This window comes from Eurypyga helias, unplaced genomic scaffold, assembly GCF_000690775.1.
Source record: "Eurypyga helias isolate BGI_N326 unplaced genomic scaffold, ASM69077v1 scaffold5838, whole genome shotgun sequence".
Lineage (NCBI taxonomy): Eukaryota > Metazoa > Chordata > Aves > Eurypygiformes > Eurypygidae > Eurypyga > Eurypyga helias.
This window is the reverse complement of record NW_010264840.1, coordinates 17977-40376: the sequence shown is the minus strand read 5'-3', so window position 1 is coordinate 40376 and position 22400 is coordinate 17977. Positions and strand designations below refer to the sequence as shown.

General features: G+C 49.0%; 1 protein-coding gene across 1 annotated transcript in view; it reads right to left on the bottom strand.

The window, feature by feature from the left end:
• Positions 1-477: 477 nt before the first annotated feature.
• The window catches only part of PLBD1 (phospholipase B domain containing 1), a gene marked incomplete at its 5' end in the record, with an annotated part of 32347 nt that continues 10424 nt past the window's right edge, over positions 478-22400 (bottom strand). The window contains 7 exons of the mRNA XM_010156504.1: positions 478-734; positions 2249-2355; positions 3569-3754; positions 8144-8284; positions 8403-8603; positions 17035-17179; positions 18331-18495. Of these exons, the coding sequence (XP_010154806.1) occupies positions 567-734; positions 2249-2355; positions 3569-3754; positions 8144-8284; positions 8403-8603; positions 17035-17179; positions 18331-18495 (1113 nt within the window). The remainder of the gene's footprint in view (positions 735-2248; positions 2356-3568; positions 3755-8143; positions 8285-8402; positions 8604-17034; positions 17180-18330; positions 18496-22400) is intronic.

The following is a 22400-nucleotide window of genomic DNA, read 5'->3' as shown; positions in this document are numbered from 1 at the left end:
GGGGTGTTTCCAAAAGCAGCAGGCTGCTTCCCGAAGGCCCCAGGCTTTTCTCCATAGCCCAACAGCCGCACAGCCCTGCCCCACGTGCCAGCTGTCTGCTGATCTGCCACGGAGAGTCGGGCCTCAGCTCTGCGCTGGTGACACCCCTGGACGAGCAGCGGTTTGCCGCAGGTCTCCAGCCGCTGCTCAGCCGGAAGGCAGATGCCAGGCCGCCACGGAGGCAGCTCCCACGTTGGCCCTAGAGACAGATCACTCGTCAATGGCACTGCAGTTCACTGCCACTCTGGGAATACCTGGGAATAGCTGGGATGCTGGCGCAGACCACCAAGAGCAGTGCCACGGCAGCAATCCTGGTCGGAGCAAGTGCCACCCAAGCAGCTGAGAAGAGCAGAACATGCGCTGGGCTGAATGGAGGCAGCCAGTGGATGTCGGGACAAAATGCCTGGCAAGCAGGATGGGGAAGGCAGGGAATGCGCAGGGATGTGGACATCCGGCTCAATTTATTACACACAAGAATGAAAACTTCCATTAAAAAAAAATCCCGTTTGGGAGTATCGATGCTGGTTTTACAGGATGGGCCTCATGGTGACGAAATGAAAGTTGTAGGATTCCGGCAGGCCCTGGTGTCGCGTGCGGTTAAAGCGTCTCCAGGTGAAGACGGGGAGGCCGCCCTGCACCGGGGGGCCGTTGATCGCGGCGGCTGTGAACGCCGAAGCCAAGCGGAAATCTGACACCTGCAAGAAAGGACAGGAGTCAGGGCAAAAGGGTGTTGACAGGCACCTGTCCCAGGGAGCAGGAACGGCCCCGGGAGACTGGATCATAAAGCGAGCCAGCAAGGGAAAATGCGTGCTGGCCGGGCAGAGGCATCTTGAGCCACAGAAGAGCCAGCATCGGAGGGCAGCAGCGAAGCACAAGCGATGCTGCCCTGGTGCTGCCCAGGGCGAGAGGCAGCACATCTGCCCTGGCTTTGGACGTCCCCAAAGAGCTGCAGCAGGCAGCCCAGAGGGTCTGGCCCAAGCTCTGCTGCCTGCAAGCACTTGGGCTGTCCCCTCGGGCACTGCCAGGGTACTTCAGGAAGGACAAAGGCAGCAGGGAGCTGATGCTGCTGCCTGGACCCTGCCCTGTTCCTGCATGATCCCCCAAGAGGTCCCCAGTCTGCTCCACCTTCCCCAGCTCGGACACAGTAGCGTTACCTCCCGTGTTCACACCGAGCTGGCGGCAGCTTCACTGCCAGGTTTTGCTTCTGCTCTGGGTCGTCTTCCTCACCTGGATGCTCACCCTCCCCCAGCCCAGCCCAAGCCCCTGGCCTAGCAGTGCTGGCAAAGGCATCACCGCAGCGTGCCCTGACCTGCTCCCTTACCAGGCACCTATGCACAGCAAGCTTCCGGATTCATCTAACAGCCAGCTCCGGGGGCTCCTACCGGCCACCACAGCGGGCAGCTGGCCTGGGCTTGGGCGAGCTGAGCGGACACACCGCACCAGCAATGCCAGAACAGCCTCCACAGGGCCAGTCCGAGCCAGCCACACTCAATCCAGACACGCATCCCATGGGATAAGGCACCGTACGACCTCCCAGCACACCAGGGCTGGGCAGCTGCTTACTCAGGTACTGCCCCTCGCTGTGAGGGCACGACTCAAGCTGCCTCGGAAACTGCCGAGTTCTCCAGGAGAGCAGGCCTAAGGGTTTTCCTGCAGAAAGCCAAGTGAGGTTTCCCAAAGTTTGCTCAAAGCAGCTCCACCGAGAGGCAGAGCCCTGGAGCAGGGAGACTGACGAGAGAGCCAGGCTGTGCAAAGGGAGAGCTAAAACCAGGCTGCAGACACATTCCTCGGCCCTGGGGAGGTACCCACAGTCCCCAGGAACAGGGGGAGGCTGAGGCTGTGCAAGTGTCACCTTCTCCCAGTGACATGACAGCTCATTCCAGCCCTCTCTCAGGCTCCTCCTGCTGCAAGGCTTTGGGGTTTACCCCCTGAACACCACAAGTTCCCACAGACCTCACTGCTTCGCACACTCCCCCCTGTATCCTCTGCCAGGGCTGGTGGCAGGGACAGAGAGGGGATTCCGCACAGAATTACCATTCTCTGGAGCTGCCCAAGCACTGGGAAGGCCTGAAAAGAGGGAACAGACAGGCCTAGCCACGCCTGCCCTGGCCATGCCGGCCCTGGCGCAGGGAAACATGCTACAGGTCTGGCAGCAGCACAAACAGGCTGCAGCAAACATTCCGCAGACACTGAAATCGACATGATTTACCTTGGAGTCATAGCAGCCTGCTGGCACTGGAAAAGAAGGATTCAGGTCCTCCCGGCAGCAAATGGTGTTGCAAGGATTGTGTTCAGCATAAGGATCACGCTGGTAGTCTGGGGAGAATGACAGTGGGAGGGAAGGAAGGAAGGAAAACATGTTAATCCCCCACAGAAAGCCTCTAGATGCAAAGCGCCCCAGCCACCCACGGCTGGGTAGACGCGCTGGCAGAAACGCAGCTCTGTCGCAGTGCTCCTGCGCTCCTCCCTGGGTTCCGGCTGGAAGTCAGCGCTTGAGACGGGACATGAAGTAGACAAGCTCCTAATCCAAGTCCATACAGCTATTCCTGCATCCCAGGGGCAGCACTGCCAAACTCTAACCACAAACTTCCGCAACTCTGCATGATGAAAGCTTGCAGGAACTCCGTCAGGAAAGAAAAGCAGAGGAGAAAGGGGAGGGGGGAAGGGAAAGCGCAGCAGGGAGAGCCTTCCTTTTCCTTTTCCTGGTCTGGACTGAAGAAAGTGGCGAAGAGCAAAGCCTTTGAACACCCATTGTGGCAGGAGGGGCAGTAGACAAGCCCCACCGTCTGAGCACACTGCTACGCACAGCCCCAACAGCAGCGATACCCCGCCCTGAGAGAGGCCTCCCAAATCCCAGCCTGGGAATCAGCGTGCTCCCTGTACTTGGGAATACAAATGAAGGATCTAAAGCTGTCTGCACTTAGAGATGGGCTTCGCGAGAAGTTAACGAAGCTGGTTTTAATGCAGTGAAGGAGAACCCTGTCAGGGAAAAGCAGAGCATCACCTCCCACAGGTGCTGCCTGGACAGGGGCAAAAGAGGCCAAACTGAGCTGCACTTCTACACTCAATTCTCTGGTCTGACCTGACCTAACTCTTCCTTAGGACTGAAGGCTGCCACAGAGTGGAAGGGGTTGGAAGGGCCCTCTAGAGACCATCTAGTCCAACTCCCTGCCAGAGCAGGATCACCTGGAGCAGGTCACACAGGAAGACTGACAGGCTGTAGGTGTATTGGCAACAGAAGTCCACAGAGTCTCTTGGAGTGTGAGCAGCTCTCCGGAGCCAGACTGCAAGCCCAAGGGCCCTTATTCTAGAGGGAACCCAGTCCTGCTTCTGTTAGAGTAATTTTAGCCTGGTTTCCTACCTCGACAGTAAGCGTGCAAGTAAGCTTCTTGCTTTGTGGGTGCTTTGCACCTGGGGTAATACAGCTCTAATCTGTATGTGAGGCTGCAACTTCCCACTGTAATCCAAGAAATAACAATACCACTGCTTTACTGAGATCAGCTGCGCAGCACATGAACACGTGTCTTACTGTTGTATCTCATGATGTACTTCATGCTTTCCAAGCTGGTCACCTTCCCCTGGTCTCGACGGAAGATCTTTGCTCTTGGAGCAAGCTCGTAAGAGAAATCCATGCCATACTTCTCAACGTACGCCGCGTACCCGCTGAGATTGTAAATCTTTTCATGGAAAGGGATGTTGTATGAAGGCCAGTAACCTGTCAGAGACAAAACCCAGCTTGTTAATCGCTTAGGAAAGCTGAACACTCTTGTTTCTATCAACAAAGAAAAATAAACTATCTTCCACGCTGAACTGCCTTAACAGCATGTCGAGGAGTAACACATCAAACTGGTTTGAACACAAGAAAATAAGGCACGGTCACTGGCACGACCAGGGGTGACTCCCAGTTTAACACCAGTGGAGACCGTACCCAGGCAACCCACCCCCAGACTTCCACCCTGAGGACTCATCCTGCAAAACAGCTGAGGCCAGACTTGCAGGAGCCTGAGGTGGACACCTCAGAGGAGCCTAAGATCATTTACTTCCAAACTTCCCCGCAAGAGGCTTGAAGTCACTCCCTTTCCCTCCTCCCCTTCCCACCAGGGCAGAGTAATACACCCTGCTGAGCCGTCGGGGACGGACGGACACACACGGACCACAGAGCTGACGGGGTGAAGAGGGGGCGGGTCGGCAGAGGACACACACCCACACACCGGCGGTGGTGGGAAAGCTGTGCTTGCCCCTGATAAGGAGAGATGGGGGACAGCAGCCTCTGAGGGTTGAGAAGTGACTGATCAGCAGAGCAGAGCCCTGCCCTAACTCATCCAAGAGCAAGAGCAAATCCTGCAGCTTCGGTAACTCCAAAGAGCCGAGTTAGCAGCCAGAACTCCAGGGAGTTTTAGGTAGGCGTTGGACAACTGCCTAAACCAAGACTAGTCTAGAAGGCAGAGAAGCCTGCAAAGAGCCAGGAGACCAGCCAGCTCAGGATCTGGGTACAGCGAGTCCTGGAGGAAATAAAAATAGACACCTATACCTTAACCTTTAACTTTTTCTTTCTTTTTTTTTGCAAGGCAGACATCAAGGAGTGTTTAGGCAGAGAGTAAATAACATGGGCTAGTCCCAAGAGCAGCACACTTCCAGCTTCCCTCCAACGCACAAGCCTTCCTGTTGCCAATGGGGCCCAGTGCCTCTCAACGCACACCCACCAGGATGCGGCTGAGGGATTTACTGTCTGGACGCTGGCAAACACAGCGCTCCACGTGTGTGAGGAGTCAGGCTCAAAGATGCTCAAGAAAATCAACTGGGACTCGTTGGGAGTGATGCTCAGACACAAACCAGTCTGCTGGAAGGACAGACAGGCAGACAGCGTGAGCACCGGCACGCTGCCTGCACAGAGGCCTTACCAGCTTGGGTCCAGCCCGGCACGCAGCAGGGACGGAAACACCCTGCCTGCTGGCCTTTGCTTTCGTGTCCTAGAGCCCACCTGAAGGAAACAGCTGTGTACGTGGTGTGATGCCATACAGGCAGCCTCCAGAAACGAGCACGCCTGCCAGCCTCTAAGGATGCAGGCCAGAGGATACGGATCCATCCGCTTCCAAAGCAGCAGGGTGTAGTTGTCATTCAAAAAGGTGCTGTTGTCTCACGTGAATGCAGTGCCTGTAGATGGCCCCTTCTCCCACACGGAAAACTTGGATCAAATTGCTAAACCAGAATGAGTTTAGCAGGCTCCGCAAGGCTGCAGATCCCGTGCAGACAATACAGCACCCAACCTACGGGAGCCCCTACCCGAGCATTGCCACAAGCCAGTGAAACCTGGCCGTTAGGCCTGGCAGCATGAACAGTGACAAAAACAAGTCAGAGAGAGTCTACGGTTGAAAGGAGAGCGAGGGAGACACGAAGGCAGCAACAACCCTCTGAAACAAAATCATAGAATCAGAGAATCACAGAACGGTTTGGGTGGGAAGGGACCTTAAAGATCATCCAGTTCCAACCCCCCTGCCATGGGCAGGGACACCTTCCACTAGGGCAGGTTGCTCAAAGCCTCCTCCAGCCTGGCCTTGAACACTTCCAGGGATGGGGCATCCACAGCTTCTCTGGGCAACCTGTTCCAGTGCCTCACCACCCTCTCCGGGAAGAACTTCTCCCTGATATCCAATCTACACCTCCCCACTTTCAATTTAAACCCGTTCCCCCTTGTCCTGTCACTACAGGCCCTTGTAAAAAGTCCCCCCCAGCTTCCTTGTAGCCCCTTCAGGTACTGGAAGGTGCGGTAAGGTCTCCCCGGAGCCTTCCCGCTCCGCCCATCAGAGCCAGGGATCTCAGCAATACCAAGACAGAGCAGGGAGAAGAAGGGGTGCATGGTGGAGGAGACAGAGACCCTAAGTTCTGATTTCATGGGATGCTTTTGATGCTGGAATGGATGCGCTACGTAATCAGTAAACGAACTGCAGCCCACCCCCTGTGCCCTTTCCCTGTACTGGAGACAGTACTGCCCTCCCTCACCTCCTCTACAGGATTCCCGAGCTTTCTGTGTTAACATGCAGAAAGTACCTTGACATCTTGGCCTGGAGAGGGCAACCAAGAGATTCCTGGTTTTTAGAACTCACCTGCACTGCCTTAAGAGACCGGCTGAGGGAAGCCATTAAAAAAAAATCTTTCCATTTTAAGAAAATGCTTCCCTTCTCAGATACAGGGCTCACTACAGCAGTGCCGGCCTTTGCTCACCTGAGAGCTCGGTTCTCACTGTTGTTTCTAGGTTCATGCTTGAAAGAGACTTAAAAAGCCAGTGCTGGTACAAACCGACCAGGCCAGAGTGCAAGAAGCACGTTCCCTCTGGATACCGGCTACGAGGCGATTAGGGAGCGTGCCAGGGTCAGCTACTCCGCAAGGCAGCACGGCCCTTGAGAAAGGCAAACTTCCCTACTTGGGCTGCTCCGAGCCCCAGGGAGCTGGGGAGAGGCCTCGATGGGACTGGTCTGGTGTCCTGTGTGGCGTGGGGGCGTCCAATCTGCTGCTTACAGGAGCAGTGGGGGGCCTACAGCAGCTGAGGTCTGTAAGGCAGCACTCCGCCCACCCTACCTGCCGAGGAATGCCCTTGCAACGCTCAGGCTACCGAAGACGGGCTACTGCGTCATCTGATAGACCTAAGGTGCGTTGGGAGACCTGGGCACAGCCATAGTGAAAGTGTAAAACAGTATGTAACTTCTAACACGTGCTGCCACCCCCCAGCACAGAGCAGCCACACTATCTCCTAGGAGGGAGTAAGCGGTCACTGCACGCCCAAGCCTGGGGGGATGGGCTCAGTCCTATAGGGAATCCCACACAGCAACACTCTGCAGTCACCGACCGCTGAGGAGGGACTGGGGGAGCCCCCTAAGCCAGCAGAGGTGCAGCACCACTGCGACACGGCTGCATTGCTGCAACTGCCAGGGCCAGAGAGGCCTCCTTTAGCTTTCCTGGTCCATGCCACAGCCCACAACACGGCGCAAAGGAGCCCGAGGCATTCCACACACGAGCACCGGAAGGCAAGGTGCAACGGGCTACGTGCGTATCTCCAACAGATCAAGGAGCCAGAGAAGCCTAATGGAGAGACATGGGGTTTTTCCAAATTACCCATACAAAACATCCCATAAAGCCATACTGACACTGCGGCAAAGCCTAAAACAAGCCAGCACTTTTCAAGAGGCCAGGCACAAGGAAAAATCCTAAAGGGCAACAATCCCAACTACTAACATAAATGCACTTCTAGTCATTTTGGTGCTGAACAGCAATACATCAATTCACCTCCTGAGCACGGAGAGCACAAAGCAGCAGGCACACACCTCAATCCGCGGAAGGAGAGCACAAAGCAGCAGGCACACACCTCAATCCGCGGAAGGAGAGCACAAAGCAGCAGGCACACACCTCAATCTGCGGAAGGAGAGCACAAAGCAGCAGGCACACACCTCAATCTGCGGAACGAGCTCCAGCTTTTGGATGCTGACGTGAAGCGTCCAGCAAACACCTCTGAATGGAACATGACAGTGGGTCTTTAGCTTCACTGATGGTTTTTTTTTTGCTTGTTTTCCATTCCCTTGTTGATAGTCTTGCTGGGGCATTAAGTAATCTTTTAAACAGCAAGTATTTATCAGGTAACAGAGCTCCAGAAAAATTCAGAAGCTGAATTTAACAGAGAACTTAAGGCTCATCTCCTCGGGGAGTGACCCACTCACCAAATATTTCAAGCAGCCCACAGAACCACAGTTATTAAGTACTGCTTCACACAGACCTCACCTTTTTAGAGACCCTTTTAGAGACCCCACAGGTCCCTAAGATAGGGCTAAAACCAGGAAAAAAGGAAGAACAAGAAAGAAAGGAAGTAAAGCCTATTTTTCCCCTCCCTGCTTCTAAGAAACACAGATGCTCACCACATTTCTGCCGCAGCGTAGAGGAGAAAGGAATACAACGTTCTAGACCTGGAACCAGAGGGATGCTCACACAAAGCTTTCTAACCCAAAACTCAGCACTAAGTGTTCAGTAAAGCCTCCCCAGGTACAAAGCACGATTCCTCATCAGCTGGCACAAAGGGATGCCTTTCCAAAGCCAGTAACTACTAGGGAGCTGTTACCTTTCCGGAGAACATTCGTTTGATCAGAATACTCCACGAGGGTTGGGATCTGCTCAACGATGTACAACGCACCGTCATCCAGGCTCTTGCGCAGCCTGACCTTCTTCAGGTCCAGCACCATGTACTGGTTGTTGTAGGTCCCTAGGCATGAGAGCAAAGAGGGTTACATGTCCTGCCTGGGGACGGAAAAGGGTACACGGGGGAGGAGGAACCCATCCTTTTTTTCCTTCCCCTCAGAGTCGTATGAAAGTGTACTTACCAGAGTTGCACTTTGAGAAGGTTTCTGCCCAAGTTTTGCCACCGTCTGCCATCATGTTAGCAATGCGGACCCTCTGCCAAGCCAACAGGGATTCGGGCACCACTTCCTTAATGAGGCTTTGGTTGAACACACTGTTGGTAGTCTGCAACATGACCAAGCCGCTGCCTAGTATGTAAAAGTCATCCAGGGACACCAAAAAGCCTTAAACAGCAATAATACAAAATCGGTTATCTTCGTGAACCTTTGATATAGAACAAAACAGAGACAAAAGCCAAGAGGATATGAATGAGTCAACGTGTGTTTCAAATCAAACTGTACAAATACTGAAGATGAGGTGTCAACTTCTGCAAGTGCTCTACGCCCACCTGTCAGCACAGCTTCTCATCTGTCATGCGTTCACACACAATTCCTTCTCTAGAGCATTTGCTTCATGTCTGCATTCCAAGTTTGGAAGTTTCTCCTTCAGGGGTCAAGCTATGTCCTCCCCTGATGCTGGGGATTATGCACTGTAAATGCCCAGTGAGTGTTTGCTTCTAACAAAGAAATCACTTCCAAAAAAAATACAACAAAGAAAATCAAAACAAAAGTACAAACTCCACAAATATTTTTATGAGCCAGTTTCAGATTTTCATTCTCTAAGGACAACAGGTATTCCTTTAAAATAATCCCTTCTTAATAAATCAGGCCAAGCAGAAAAAGCTTCCTTCTAGTTTTATCTTTTCCAGTCTAACTGTTCTCAAAGGTATCTCCAAGAAATGGGCACCTCTTAAACCAGAAACCGTATCTTTTATATGAGAAAAGGCTTTACCTACTCCTTTCTCTGACCTGCTGTCAGCGGGTTTTTATGCCGATCAGCCCTGCAAAAACTCAACCCAGCAACGTATCTGTGGGCAGGATTCCCTTCCAGCTTACATGCCAACAGAAGTACTAGGTCTGACTGCAGATCCCACACCAGGAGGTGGCATACAGGGCTGCAAAGGTCAGCTATAATGCCACAGTTAGCACAGTGACCTCTTACAAAGAGAAATAACCTGGCTTTGAGATTCCCCAGTGGACACAGGGCTACCAGGTTGGGGAAAAAAGGTTGTTAACTGAGCTCCTGACAGGGAAGTCATCCAGAATCTGGTCTCTTGCTAATCAGTTTTTAATGGAATCACTCTTCAAAGAGTACAAAATGCTAAAATGCGGTGCAACAACATAATAGTTTAGGTCCACTGTGAAATTTTTTTACAGGAAGTTGTATTAATGCACTCTGCAAACAAACTAAGGTCAGCAACTTCCAATAGCCTAGACACAGCCTGATAGACAGTTCAGCTCTGCCTCTTATTCCTGGGCTTTCATCCAAAGGCAAACCTCCTTCAAGGAAAAGTACTGTTTAATTAAGTGCTCTGTTTCAGCAAGACTTCTTTCATATCTTAATTTTCAAATCAGAACAGATCCAGAAAAATATACTCCATGGTCACTTGTTCTCTAAAAGTTATGTCAGCACAGAACAGGCAGAGCACCCTGGTAGCTTGTGGTTCCCAGTATTCTTGGAGACAGAAAAAGAGTGTCAATAAACTACATGCATCAGTGGCAGAGTTCTCTCTCAAGTACGTAAGGACAAGAAGAGAAACACTCGAGACCTGGCTCTGCCAGTCTGTTGCATACAAAGACATGGGATACTCCAGCAATAAACCGTTGTGTAACCAAGTGCTTGCCCAAACAGAGACAAGAAATGAAAATGTTCAACAACTATGATTTGAACTGAACACCAATTCCCACACGGATGCCAATGCCAAGTGCCCTACTTCAAGATAAACCAAATAGGTTTTTCTTCTTTTTCGATAAACAGCTGAAGAAACAGAAAAACTCAGCTCAAAGCAACTGTTAGCACAAGGAATGATGCAGAATTAACTGAAATTGGAATGCTAATTCAAATAAACCGCAAAGCTCAGCTACGCTGAAAACAAGGGGCTTTCCTTCTGGGCCTTCGTATTTACCAAGCTTTGTCCTGCAGTGTTACAGCAGAGCACGCCCTCCACGATACCCCATTACCAGCCTAACTCTTCCAAGACGACATGTACCACTTTGACTTAAGGCACAGGCACCCCCCAAACAAAGTGAAGTTAAAACACGTACAACAGGTTTATCCCAGGGCAAAGGCAGCCACAAAAATAAAACCTGGGTGAAGCCTAGGCAGATATCTGATGTCCTCTTGGGTCATTCTTGACTTTTTAAGTATGTACAAGAATCTGTGGCAATTGAAAATGCCTTTTATGTCAACTGTTATCTCACTGGATGGTTCACCTATTTTTTCTGTAAACCCACCTCCCATTTTTATCAGCAGCTCTCAATCAATTTTTTCTTCTTCTATTTTTTTTCTCTCTCCCTCCAAGAAATCCAACTTCTCCTACACAGAAACAAGCAAAAGGATGTCTGATTGCATCTTCCGGGTTTGAGCCGTTGCAATTCAGTTTCAGATCACTGCTGGAAAGCTCAGGTTTCCAGAGCCTGGAGTGTCATGCATCACGACGGTATTCATCAGCCATGCAAAGCAAAATATGTTTTGAAACGTGTGCCACGGTGCTCTCCAGAGGGTCAGCACACTGAAGAGTACGTGGGGGGTAACGCAACCCTAGCAGCTGTTGTTCCTAAAGAGGTTAGTTGCTGCTTTCTGAACCAGATGGCTTTTTTTGGTGTTTTAAAAGGTCATTGTGCTCATTCAAGTACAGAAAGGGTCAGTATTACAGCTGGAAGTCAGAGACTGAGGTCTAGCCATCACCTCACAGGGATGAGTCGCTCCCAGCTGAGATGCTCTGGGCTATAAACACATTTGACAACGGAAAAGAAGAGGTCTTCTCTGGATTAGGTTTCTTAATCCCATCAGCAGCTGCTTCTCAGGACAGGACAGCACCAGCTGCCTGCCTTCCGCTTGCAGCCCTCTCCTACGCACTAAGAAACAGTACATCCCACGCTATAGCTCTGGCCTCTCATCTCCACGGTGCATCAGACACTGTCCTCTGCTTCCCTCTGGGTTTTAGACAGATGTTGGAGAGCAGGAAAGCAAAAAAAGGTCTGGCAGTACTTCATTAGCAAGCTGGTTCCCTGAATACACAGGCTACCGCGCTTCCCGTGTTTTGTTCCTACTAGCTCTTGCTCAGGCTGCAGGGAGGGATAGTGCTGCACTCTCTGACCCTGCGCTGAAGCAAGGGACACGTCACTTCCTCCCCTGCCTCAGCAGCACACGTATAGCCGTCCATCCAGACAACTTGCGCCATCTTCTTCCCAGGTGTATTGGGTGTGCGTGGCAAGGAGTTTTGGTAACGGAAGGAGGGTGCTACAGCACCCTGTGTGAAGCTGCCAGCAGCTTTGCCCATGTCCAACAGAGCCAGTGCCAGCCAGCTCCAAGACAGACTCATCACTGGCCAAGGCTGAGCCCATCAGCAACAGTCACAGCACCTCTAGGATAACGTGTTTAGAGGGGAGAAAAACTGAAGAAGGGAATTTGAAGCAGAGAGATGTGAGAGAAACAGCTCTGCAGACACACAGATCAGTGAAGGCGGGAGATGCTCCAGGCACCAGAGCAGAGGTTCCCCTGCAGCCCGTGGTGAGAGGGCAGGCTATGCCCCTGCCCACCCGGAGGGGCACGGGGAAGCAGAGACCCGCCTGCAGCACATGCAGGACCCCATGCCGGAGCAGGGGGATGCGCCTGAAGGAGGCTGTGACACCCTGGGAAGCCAGTGCTGGAGAAAGAAGTCCAGGCTGGAGCAGCTTTGCTGGCAGGACTTGTGACCCCATAGGGAGCCCACACCAGAGGGGCTGCTCCTGAAGGATGGCACCCCATGGGAGGGACCCACACTGGAGTAGTTTGTGAAGAACTGCAGCCCGTGGGAACAGCTCACACTGGAGAAGTCCATGGACGACTGTCTCCCATGAGAAGGACCCACGCTGGAGCAGGGGAAGAGTGTGAGAAGTTTGAGTGGCAGAGACAACATGTGATGAACTGACTGGTACCCACATTCCCCATCCTCCTGTGCTGGAGGTAGAGAAATCGGGATAAAATGTGAGCATGGGAAGAAGGGAAAGGTAGGGGGAAGGTTGTTTTTAAGATTTGGGGTTTATTTCTCATTATCCTATTCTGATTTGATTGGTAATAAGTTAATTTTCGCCAAGTCGAGTCTGTTTTGTTCATGATGGTAATTGCTGAGTTATCTCTCCCTGTCCTTACCTCAACTCAGGAGCCTTTTGTTTTATTTCCTCCCTGCTGTCCAGCTGAGGAGAGGAGTGATGGAGCAGCATTTGGTGGCCCCCAGCCTGGATCAGCCCAGCACACCATGTCACAGACCATCTCAACCAGCAGACCAGAGGAGCAAAGATGACAGTAAGTTCTTATCAACTGGTTTGCTTAAACAGCTAAAATCAGAGTAACATACTTAAGACTCTGGCTCAGCCCAGAGAAAGTAGGTCACTACCCAAACCAGAGTGCTTGGGTCCAAATGGAAGGTTCCTGTGCTGGTTTTAGTCAGGACAGAGTTAACTTTCTCCACACTGGCTGGTATGAGGCTCTGTTTTGGATTTGCCCTGAGACTAGTACTGATAAGGTGGTTTTTAGCTGGTGCTGGGGAGCATTTGCACCAATTCAAGGTCTTTTCCAGCCTCTGACACTGCAGCTGCATTCCCAACTCTCTCGCTACAGACAGTGTGGGGTGGACACAATTCAGACAGCTGACCCAAACTGACCCAAGGAGTATTTCATTCCATAGCACATCATGCTCAGTTCGTAAGTGGGCAGTGAGCTGGGGGGCTGCAGCTCCTTTGCTTGCTCACTTGTTTGTTAGCTTGCTAACTTGCTCATTCGTTAGCAAGCTGGTGGATCTGTTGGCTTTCCCGGTTGTGCTGTTGCTCGTGGGGCTCGCTCGGACTCTGCTGCAATCACTCTCAGGCTCTGACACTCACTCTTGGAACCTGGCTATGCACCGGTTGGCAGGTGGTGAGCAACTGTATAATATGTTTAATTTTCTATTATTTTAATTATTTAGTAGTAGTAGTATTGTTAGCATCACTATAATATTCATTCATAATCAATTTTTAAATTGTTCTTATCTTTATTCACAAGCTTCCTTGTCTTTTCCTCCAATTTTCCTCCTCCACCAGTGGGGGGAGGTGAGCGAGCAGCTGCGTGGTACTTAAATGTTAGCCAAGGTTAAACCACAACAGTTCCCTCTCTTAAATGGGGTTCAAAACTGTAACTGTTCAAGAGATCCATCCAAACGGCCAGAAATCTTGAGAGCTGCTGTCCAAGGAAAACTGCAAATAGCATCAGTTAACTGGGCTAATTTCTCTGAATGCCTCAACAGGGCAGTGTAGAGCAGTCACTGCCTAGCAGGGTGGGGGGGAAGGGGGGAATTTCTCTCTGATCTTTTACTAGTTATGTCCTGCAAAACACAGCACCTACCTAGTCTGTCATCACATTTCCTACCCACTCCCCAAATGAGCATAGCTTCACTCAGCATTTGCGGGCAGCTGTGATGTGTCTGTACAATTTAAGTTCCCTCTGCTGTGCACAGATTCACCGGCCACGTGAAGTACTTCCACGCAGAGCTTGAACGAGACACTGAAGTCAGGGGTGCCCAAGCATGCAGCTCAGATCTTCCTCCTTCCCAGAGGTTCACAGAGCTGTCCTACACAGAGCTCTGCACAGATGCTTTCAACAGAAGAGAAAGACGATGAGCAGGGTTCAAGTGAGGATTAGGATTAGTGTGGCAAGGAGCAGCAAGTGGCCAAACCATTCTGCATAGCAGAGGTGACCATACCGTTCATTTCTGCTTGACTCTACCTCTGCCACGTTGCTGCTTTGTCTCTTTCAGAGCAACAGTAAAGAGGGAACATGCTGTAACAGCGGACATTTGAGCATGCTGACAGGAATGCGGGCAACTGCTGGGGAAGCCAGGATGGACCCTGCAATTCCTGCTTGTCCTCCTACCTGCCCAGTCACAGCAGAAGCAAGGAAGCACAAGGCCCTCTAGCTGTAGCACAATGCACAGGCTGACAAGCATCGTGGTTAGTGAACAGCCTTAGATCCTTTGAGTCACACCTAAGCTTTTCTGCAGTGTAAGGAGCCTGTCTTTTGAAATTTAGTAAATAAACAATCCGGACAATTTTAGTCTCTGACCCCAGGAAAAAAAGATCAGGGAGTGGGCACATTCCCTGTGAGAAGACAAACACTCCTTGAAGCTTTTCTGACACAGCTTCTGGACAGCAGTTTTACTTCATATCCAATCTACCACATGACAGAAATCTTAATTACTCAGGTGTCACTGAAGGCCTGGAAGGACACCTGTCTGTTAATGGTCTTTGTTTCCTCCAAAAGCCATCACTTCACGTACATCAGGATCATGTTACTATTCAGGAGAGTTTACTAGCTTAGCCTTTCTTAGTGGTTCTTCGTCTCTATCAGGATGGAGATTAAGAGTGGGAACTTGCATGAAGGGAAAAGTTACAGTCGTCAAGTTGAACTGTGGCCAGGACCTGCAAATTCCGTGGTTAGGTGCCCTGAAAATATAAGGCTTCCTCTCATCACAAGGCGGAACAGAGGAATTTGGCAGTTCCCTCCTTCCTGCATGATGTCCCTAGATCATTACCAGGTCAGTGCTTCAGAGCTTACTCATCGCCTGGAAAACTGCAAGTTTGTGAACTACACCCAGAGCTAATGAAACTTGCTGTAGCAAAGGGATCGTGCTTGTCCGGTCCTTGCGATAGTATCCCGTAATTAGGTGGCCAGTGCGTACACTGTATGTACTGCAGGTGTCTCAGACTGCGCTGCTGCCATGGGAACGGTGTTTTGCAACAGCTGTGTTTTGCAACAGTTCTAACTCAGTTTTGTTGGTAGAGGTGGACCTTACTGCATCACTGTGTCAGAGCCTGTCCAGCACAAGCGAGCCTCTAAGTGAGCCATCTCTGCAGACCTGACCACCCTCAGGGAAGCACACTGGGACTTTGTCTAGTCGTGCGCTGACCCTGACCCTTTCAGCACAGCAGCTGCTGCTTGTCAGGTGTCCTCCCCACACAGCGAGCTTTATCAGCCTCATCAAAACAGAACACGTGTATTTCACTTTGTATAAAGAATCCACAAAAGGACCCCAGAGACATCACCACAGACACCCACTAAAGATAATGAATGCTCTGCATGGCTGATCCTGATCCCCAGTTTGAATCGGCAGCACAACGCAGCATGCAGCAGTTGGGAAACAGAGCCCCGTCCTCCTGAAGGCTAGTACTATCCTCAAAGAGTCTTTCTGCTGGGAGACAGGAGAACCAGAGTAACCCTCTGTACATTCAGCTCATGAACAGAGCTCAGACAGAAACCTTGGCCTTCTATCAGGCTACACAGGCCCAGCAAAACTCCTGCAGCAGGCAAGTGAAGTTGCTCCAAGGGAGTCAGAGAGAAGCCCAAGCTCTTAAAAGGTTGTACACTTAGGCATCTGCCAGAATACCTCTGCTCCTTCCTCAAAGCACAGATCTCAGCTGTCAGAAAATGCTGCATTCCTGAGGGTCACTGAGGAGGGCTAGAACCTCACAGAAAAGAAATTGCTTTCAACATGAAATGAATACAAGTGCTTCTCCAGTTTCCCAGTCACAGACTCAGGAGTCCCTGCCAGGAAAGACCCCTGCATCCATAGTAAGGCAAGCACAGTATTTCAACACAGCACATTTAGAAATCATCAACCAACGCATTTTCATCAGAATCAGTCAGCCTCCTGTGGCACACACTTCACTTTAAAAAGTTTATGAAGATTCTTAAGTGTTGGGGCATTTTTGATTTTGAAATTCCACCTTTAAAACAAACTTACTCAATGCTTACTCTTGGAGTTTGAGCCTTGCTTTGGTTTTTCACGTTTGTATTTCTTGGTGCTGCTGTAGCAAGAGTACATATTTTACCACTGAAACATTAACTGCTGGCAATTTCTAATGTTCTTCCACGAAATTTGAGAATGTTATATGTTGCCTTATCTTCCCGAGGGAGACTTTCAATATTCTGGCTGGCTATATTACTAACACAAGGAATAAACATTAAAAATATACTCCCCTTTGCAACAGCTTATAGAGAAGCTGGAAGAGGGAGATGTGGGGAAAAATCAGAAACCAACAAAACAAGCAAAGCCCAGCTGAAGGTGTGCTAATCCAGCACCAACAAAGTAGATACCATTTCAAATGGCCAGCGTTCAACACTCTCCAATAATCCCATTACAGCACGAGTCACGCCACAGTGGTAAACAGAGGCCTTCAAAACTGTCATCACCAAACCTGCGAATGCTGCAGGCAAGGGGAGCAGTTCAACAGTTGATACGCCGGCACACTACACAAGTAGAATTCGAAGCAGCACGTTTGTGTCACAGGTAGAATATTTCACTAGTGCTATTCAGAGCGCTGAAGGTGATTAATTACCAACAGAAAGACTACGACAGTATTGTGTTCAAGCCAGAAAACTGAAGACAACATTTTGTCCTCTGGGTGGCTAAATGTTTTTAGGTGGATTGAAGCCAGCGTTTGCTGAGGTATCATCCTTCTCATAGGCCAGACACCTGCAAGGCAGTAAGATGGTCCATGCCATCTTGGATATCTGTACTGGTTGGGATTTCTTGATTTGTACCTGGGTAACTGCTGAAGGAGACACGGCCGGTGCTAGTGTTCGGATCAACTATATTGAAGTTCCAATGCTTATATATTCTCAATGTGGCCGCGTACGTAAACCAGCTGGAATGGGCAAAATATATATTCTCATATCCAGGGAGAACCTGGAAAACAGAAGCAGAAAGATGAATAATTTGAGATCCTACGATACACTGCATGTTTTGTAATTGTTAGAAACTGGGAGAACAGCTTGTTTGAAGCTGTTTGATTAACCACACTGTTCAAGAAGGAGCATATTCTTGCACTTTTAACTGTGTACTTAACAATGAATTTCTGAAATCTCTGGACATATTTCTCAATCGTGATGTTTTCAAATAATTGCTTATTTTTCAAAATGAAATAGCTTTGGGTGTTTTGGGACACCTGCATCACATGGTATGTTTTGTTTCCTTGGTTTCCTCACACTCCACGCATTCAGATCAGCTCTCTGCAAACATATCCAGCATGAACTTGCTGGTTGTGTGGAAATGCCTCTGGGTGACTTTGAGGTATGGAAGCACATGCATGTAAATTCATTTTGAAAAGGTAGATATATATTGATAGTACATGTTTTCAAAGTATTTCCCTGGTTCTAAGATTTGCTGTCAGCTCAGAACCTCTTGCAGTAGGCAAGTGCTTGAATGAACACTTCCCAGTTTAAGGTGAATGTTGTTGATCTGGGATACATGGAGTCTCCCCACACACTGACTAGATCCTCAACAGTTTTAAGTGAAAAATTTAATTGCAACCATGATGTCACTTACCTTAAAAGCTTTTTTTTCTGTCATTACTTCCACTGGAAAGCTATTCCAGAGTATCACTGTTAAATCTTAGGAAAAAAATCAGCCACTTGCACACACATGTTCTTGTGCTAGCACTGTCCTTGAGTGTAAGTAATCCTCTTCCCTTCCTCCCTGCTTATTTGCCCAATGTATTTGTAGACATTCACAATACCCCCTTTCAGACCTCAGGTGGCTAGGTGAAACCAGTTACCCTCTTCCAATCTGCTCTCCACAGTAGTTCCCCTTCTCTAGGGATTCTAGTAGCTTTTCATTGTCAGCCTCTGAGGTTTTGGGTTGGGTTTTTCTCTGCCCTTGAACCCAAGTGAGCAAAACTGGACCCAGAATCCTATGGAGGCACAAATGACAACTGCATAAAGTCACTTTGACTGACAGGAGTCTCTTTCTGCACATGCAACGTAACAGTGAAGAGTCCGGCAATGCAGATCCATGACACCACACTGCAAATCACTGGAGATGAAGTTCTTGGTGCTCACCTTGATGAGTGCAGAGCAGTGACCCATATCCCACTGATACTTCCCATGGCTTCCTGCCTCCACGCTGCATTGTCCACTCCGTGCAGGATACTCAAATAATGCAGGAATGAGGTCCAACAGGTCTCCAACTGCATTCAGAAATTGGACATCAAAGTTGCTCAGTGGCTGAGGAAAGGGAGAAGAGAGATCACAAAAAGCACTTTCAGACAAAGAAGCACCAAGACAGTCTCAGCTGTTAGAATTTTTCTTTTGCTCTCAAAGGAAACTCTTATATGCTCTGTGAAATACCTGCTCACAAGGCTCAGGTCCTCAAACTCAAGTGCTGAATTGAGCACCAAGGTGTCTTCAAGGGTCTAGCCCTGGTAGTGGTATTTCTGATGCTAACCATTGAGGAAAAAGGAGACCGTAGCAGTAACTTACAAAACTTGCAAAGACAAAAGATCATACCAGTCAGTCTGCTGTTACTGTTACACTGGGGTAATAGTAAGATTTCAGATTTTTGTGTGGTGGTGTTTTGGTTTTTGTGTGTGGTTTTTTTTTTTTTTTTTATAATCTAGATGCCTTGAAGAGTCTTACATTAAACACACACTTGGGAGTTTTTGGATTTTTATAAAGGCTGCAATTTAAGATATCCTTGGGACTGAGAAGGAGGAAACAAATGAGGGAAGTAAGGTAAGTTAACATTACTAATCAAGTATGAGACTCGCTGAAGAGAGGAAGTCAGTCAAGAGGCACTCTGCTGTGCTACATTCATGAAAAACCCCTTATGGTTAGAGCTAGCCAGGGTTCGCTACACACAGCTTGTTGTGCAACATGCTCTTCGGAGCCTTCCCTTAATTTGTCTCTTCAAAACTAAGAGCTTAACAGTGCCCTAACCTCAACCTTCAAGGACCATTTTTCTAATCTTTCCTGTTCGTGCTTCCACCATACCTTTAGTTAAGGAAAGGCTTAAGGAAATGGAGTCAGAACACACATGACTGTAGGGCTGTGAATAGTAATTTTAGAATGGGACATAATCATATAGCAAAGAAACACAGCGCTTGCAAAACAAGTCACTGTTATTAAACCATAGAGCTGACCTCTCTACAAACCCCAGGAAAGGGGAGAGGAGGGCATGGAAAAAGTAAATGGGGCCAAATCCATTTACTTTTTATTCAGAAGGCTGAATCCTATATTACACTTCTGCTGTTTTGGCAGAGAGAATAGCCACCAGGAAAACCAAAAATAATGTAAACCCTACTCCACATATCCCAGGGGAAGGAATTAAACCTTCCCACAAAGCTTGCCAAGACAAGTGAGAGACTAAGCCACTCTGACAGTTGAAATCATGCACTGCAGAAAGCACAGCAGCTATATAGTGTGAGGAAGAAACCCAGAGCAAACCTTCATACACGTCACGCTACTTCACCTCTTCATGGTTTTGCTGTGAGGACCCAAACAGGGAACAGCAAAGGCCACAGTTGATAAGCATCAAGAGATGCTTCTTTGGATAGTTTTCAGTAATCCAGTGGTATGAATCATTTACAAACAAGTCCCAACAACTGCCAGCCCACTGGATGGAATCCATATGGAAAGACTTGGCACTGCTTCAGCACAATTTTTGCCCATCCAGCTGCACTTCAAGGTCTGCAAGTCCACAACTTAATGAGGAGAGGCTGTTTTTCAATGTTCGGTTTGCACAGGCATTACGGTACAGCACCACCAGGAGGGGAGCACACGGGATTGCGTAGGAGAATGCCCAGCTGCCCCGAGATGTTACCTGTACTTGCTATCCACTGGGGAAGAACGCATTCTCCTCCATCAAACCTGCCTTCAGTGCAGCATCTACAGGTAGCTACACTGATACTGCTGCAGCCACCTCTTGGAGTTGCCTGTGCATTATTTTAAAATAAGTTTCACATTTCCGTGCTACCTTACTAGATTTTTGACTTGAAATGACTGTAACTACTAGGAAACCCATGCAAGCTGGAACAAAGGTGCCAAGCAAGGAAGCTATTAGAAGTATACACAGACAGGTAACCAGAGAGCAGGAGGACAGACCCACTCAAACAAAGAAACGAAGGTTATGTAAATTCCTAGGGCTCCACTGGATGAGATTAGGCCAAAAATTAGCTCCCAAAGCCAGCCAAAATATCAGATAAGTAAAAGAGGAACTAGGTTGTTAAGTACCCACTAGAGTTCTGTTTCATTCCTCTTCTGAAGGGCAAGCAGATTTTTCTCCAGCTTACTTCCAAGAACTCACTGCTCTGCTACAATAAACCTGGTTTTGTGCCTAAGGCTGTCCGATGCCCAGTGACGTCGCACAACGCAGCTCACAGAGCTTCTCCCGAGTGAAACGATGTGTTCAAACACAACACTTGGGTGTCTGCAGACCGAATCTGGGAATTCCGTCAGGAGTGGCCCGAGGCACCTGCCACAAGGCTGAGAGCCCCAGATTGGGAATTACTACAGCCAGCTTCCAGGATATCTGGAGAAGCCTTCTCTGGGAGGAGTTAATCAGTGTCCACCAGCAAAAATCAGATTTTTAAAAAGTGCCTAATATAGGGTACATTAGTCCTTTTTTAATTGCCTTCTCCCATCTCACACTGCAGCATCAGGAAAATTCCTTGCATGAACGGTTTACATCCTGCGGAGTGAAAGAATGAGCTAAATTGACAAGAGGAGAGGTGGCATAGCCACAACAAGAGACAAAGCCCCCTTTCGCTAGAACATGTGCCTCCTCCTCTAGGGTACCCCCTGAACAGCAGAAAAAAAGGGTTTGTGTTACATCAGCTGTAAGGAGAATAACCTAAGAAAGGGGAGCAGACAGGAGAGAACCAGCCTTAAAGGCTTGTCTCCATGGGCTATTGAAATAGACTTATTCTGTAACAATTGTTTTCCAGTAACTTCTCCAGGCGTGAGCGTTCTCAGGACAAAATACGGAAGTACAAAAGGAGAGCTGAACCACCGTACTGCCTAAGCCTCTGACACCTCCTTATTCAAGGGTAATTTCCCTGTGTAGACAAGCCCAAGATTAATCACAGCGTTGGTAGAGCATTAGGCAGATGAAAAGGCTTAATGTTCTTTGAGTGCCCCTCCTTCAGAAATTGTCTTGACAAAAGGGTTGGGTTTGTTTACTGGATATAAAATGTTGCTAAACCAGACGGAATAATGTCCCACTTGAAGGCATTTTCATGGTAAGATTTTGACATCATTCTTAATGATACCTGTAAATATCAAATTCAAAATACAGACGTTTACGATATACCTTGCACGCAGGTCTCAATGGAAGCACCTACCTAAAACAGCCCTGCAGGAAACCAGATTTCATGCAACCACAAAGAGTTCAGAGTGGGGCGCTACAAAACACGCACTTCACACGTATAGGAATAAAAGCAGGATGTAGGAGTAGTGCCATCAAGCAATTCAGAGCCCACACCAAATTTTCTTTCTGCAGTAAGGTTCAGTTATCAGCGGCAGCCACAATGGTTCTACAATGTTCAAGCAAAGCAGACCTGAAGTTTAGGGGAGAAAACTAAAATGGACTGCTTCAGAGTGGCCGGAGAGCACATAATCCAACTGTCATTTAAGCACTATGGGGATCCGGCATAGCTTCAAACCACAAGGCACCCCACAGGACCACGGCAAGTCACATCTTTCTACTTGTCTTCCTGCACATCAACTAATCCACCCAATGTAAAACTCCAACTACTTTCCAGTAGTTGAAAAGGCATGCATGGTGCTGATAAGAAACCTTTACACATGAAAGGTGTCAGATGAAAAGCAGATTAGCTATTGATACAGCTTGTTGCCATTCTCCTGAAAAGGGAACAATTTTGTTCAACTTCGTGTGCAGAGTCTGTGGGTTTTGTTGAGCACAGTCCCTTTTCTCCATCTTTGGGCCTACCTTGTTAACCAAACAGCTTCTCAGTGTTCAGGAGAGCACGATGTGCAAGAATTCACTGGGGAGGGCAGGGGGGAATATAAATCCACATTCCTGATCGTTTGGGAGTTAGAGGAAAAAGCAAGATTTAGCAGTCTTTTCGGCAGGGCTTAGTCTTCTCTGAAGCTTAGAACACTGTGGGGGGATG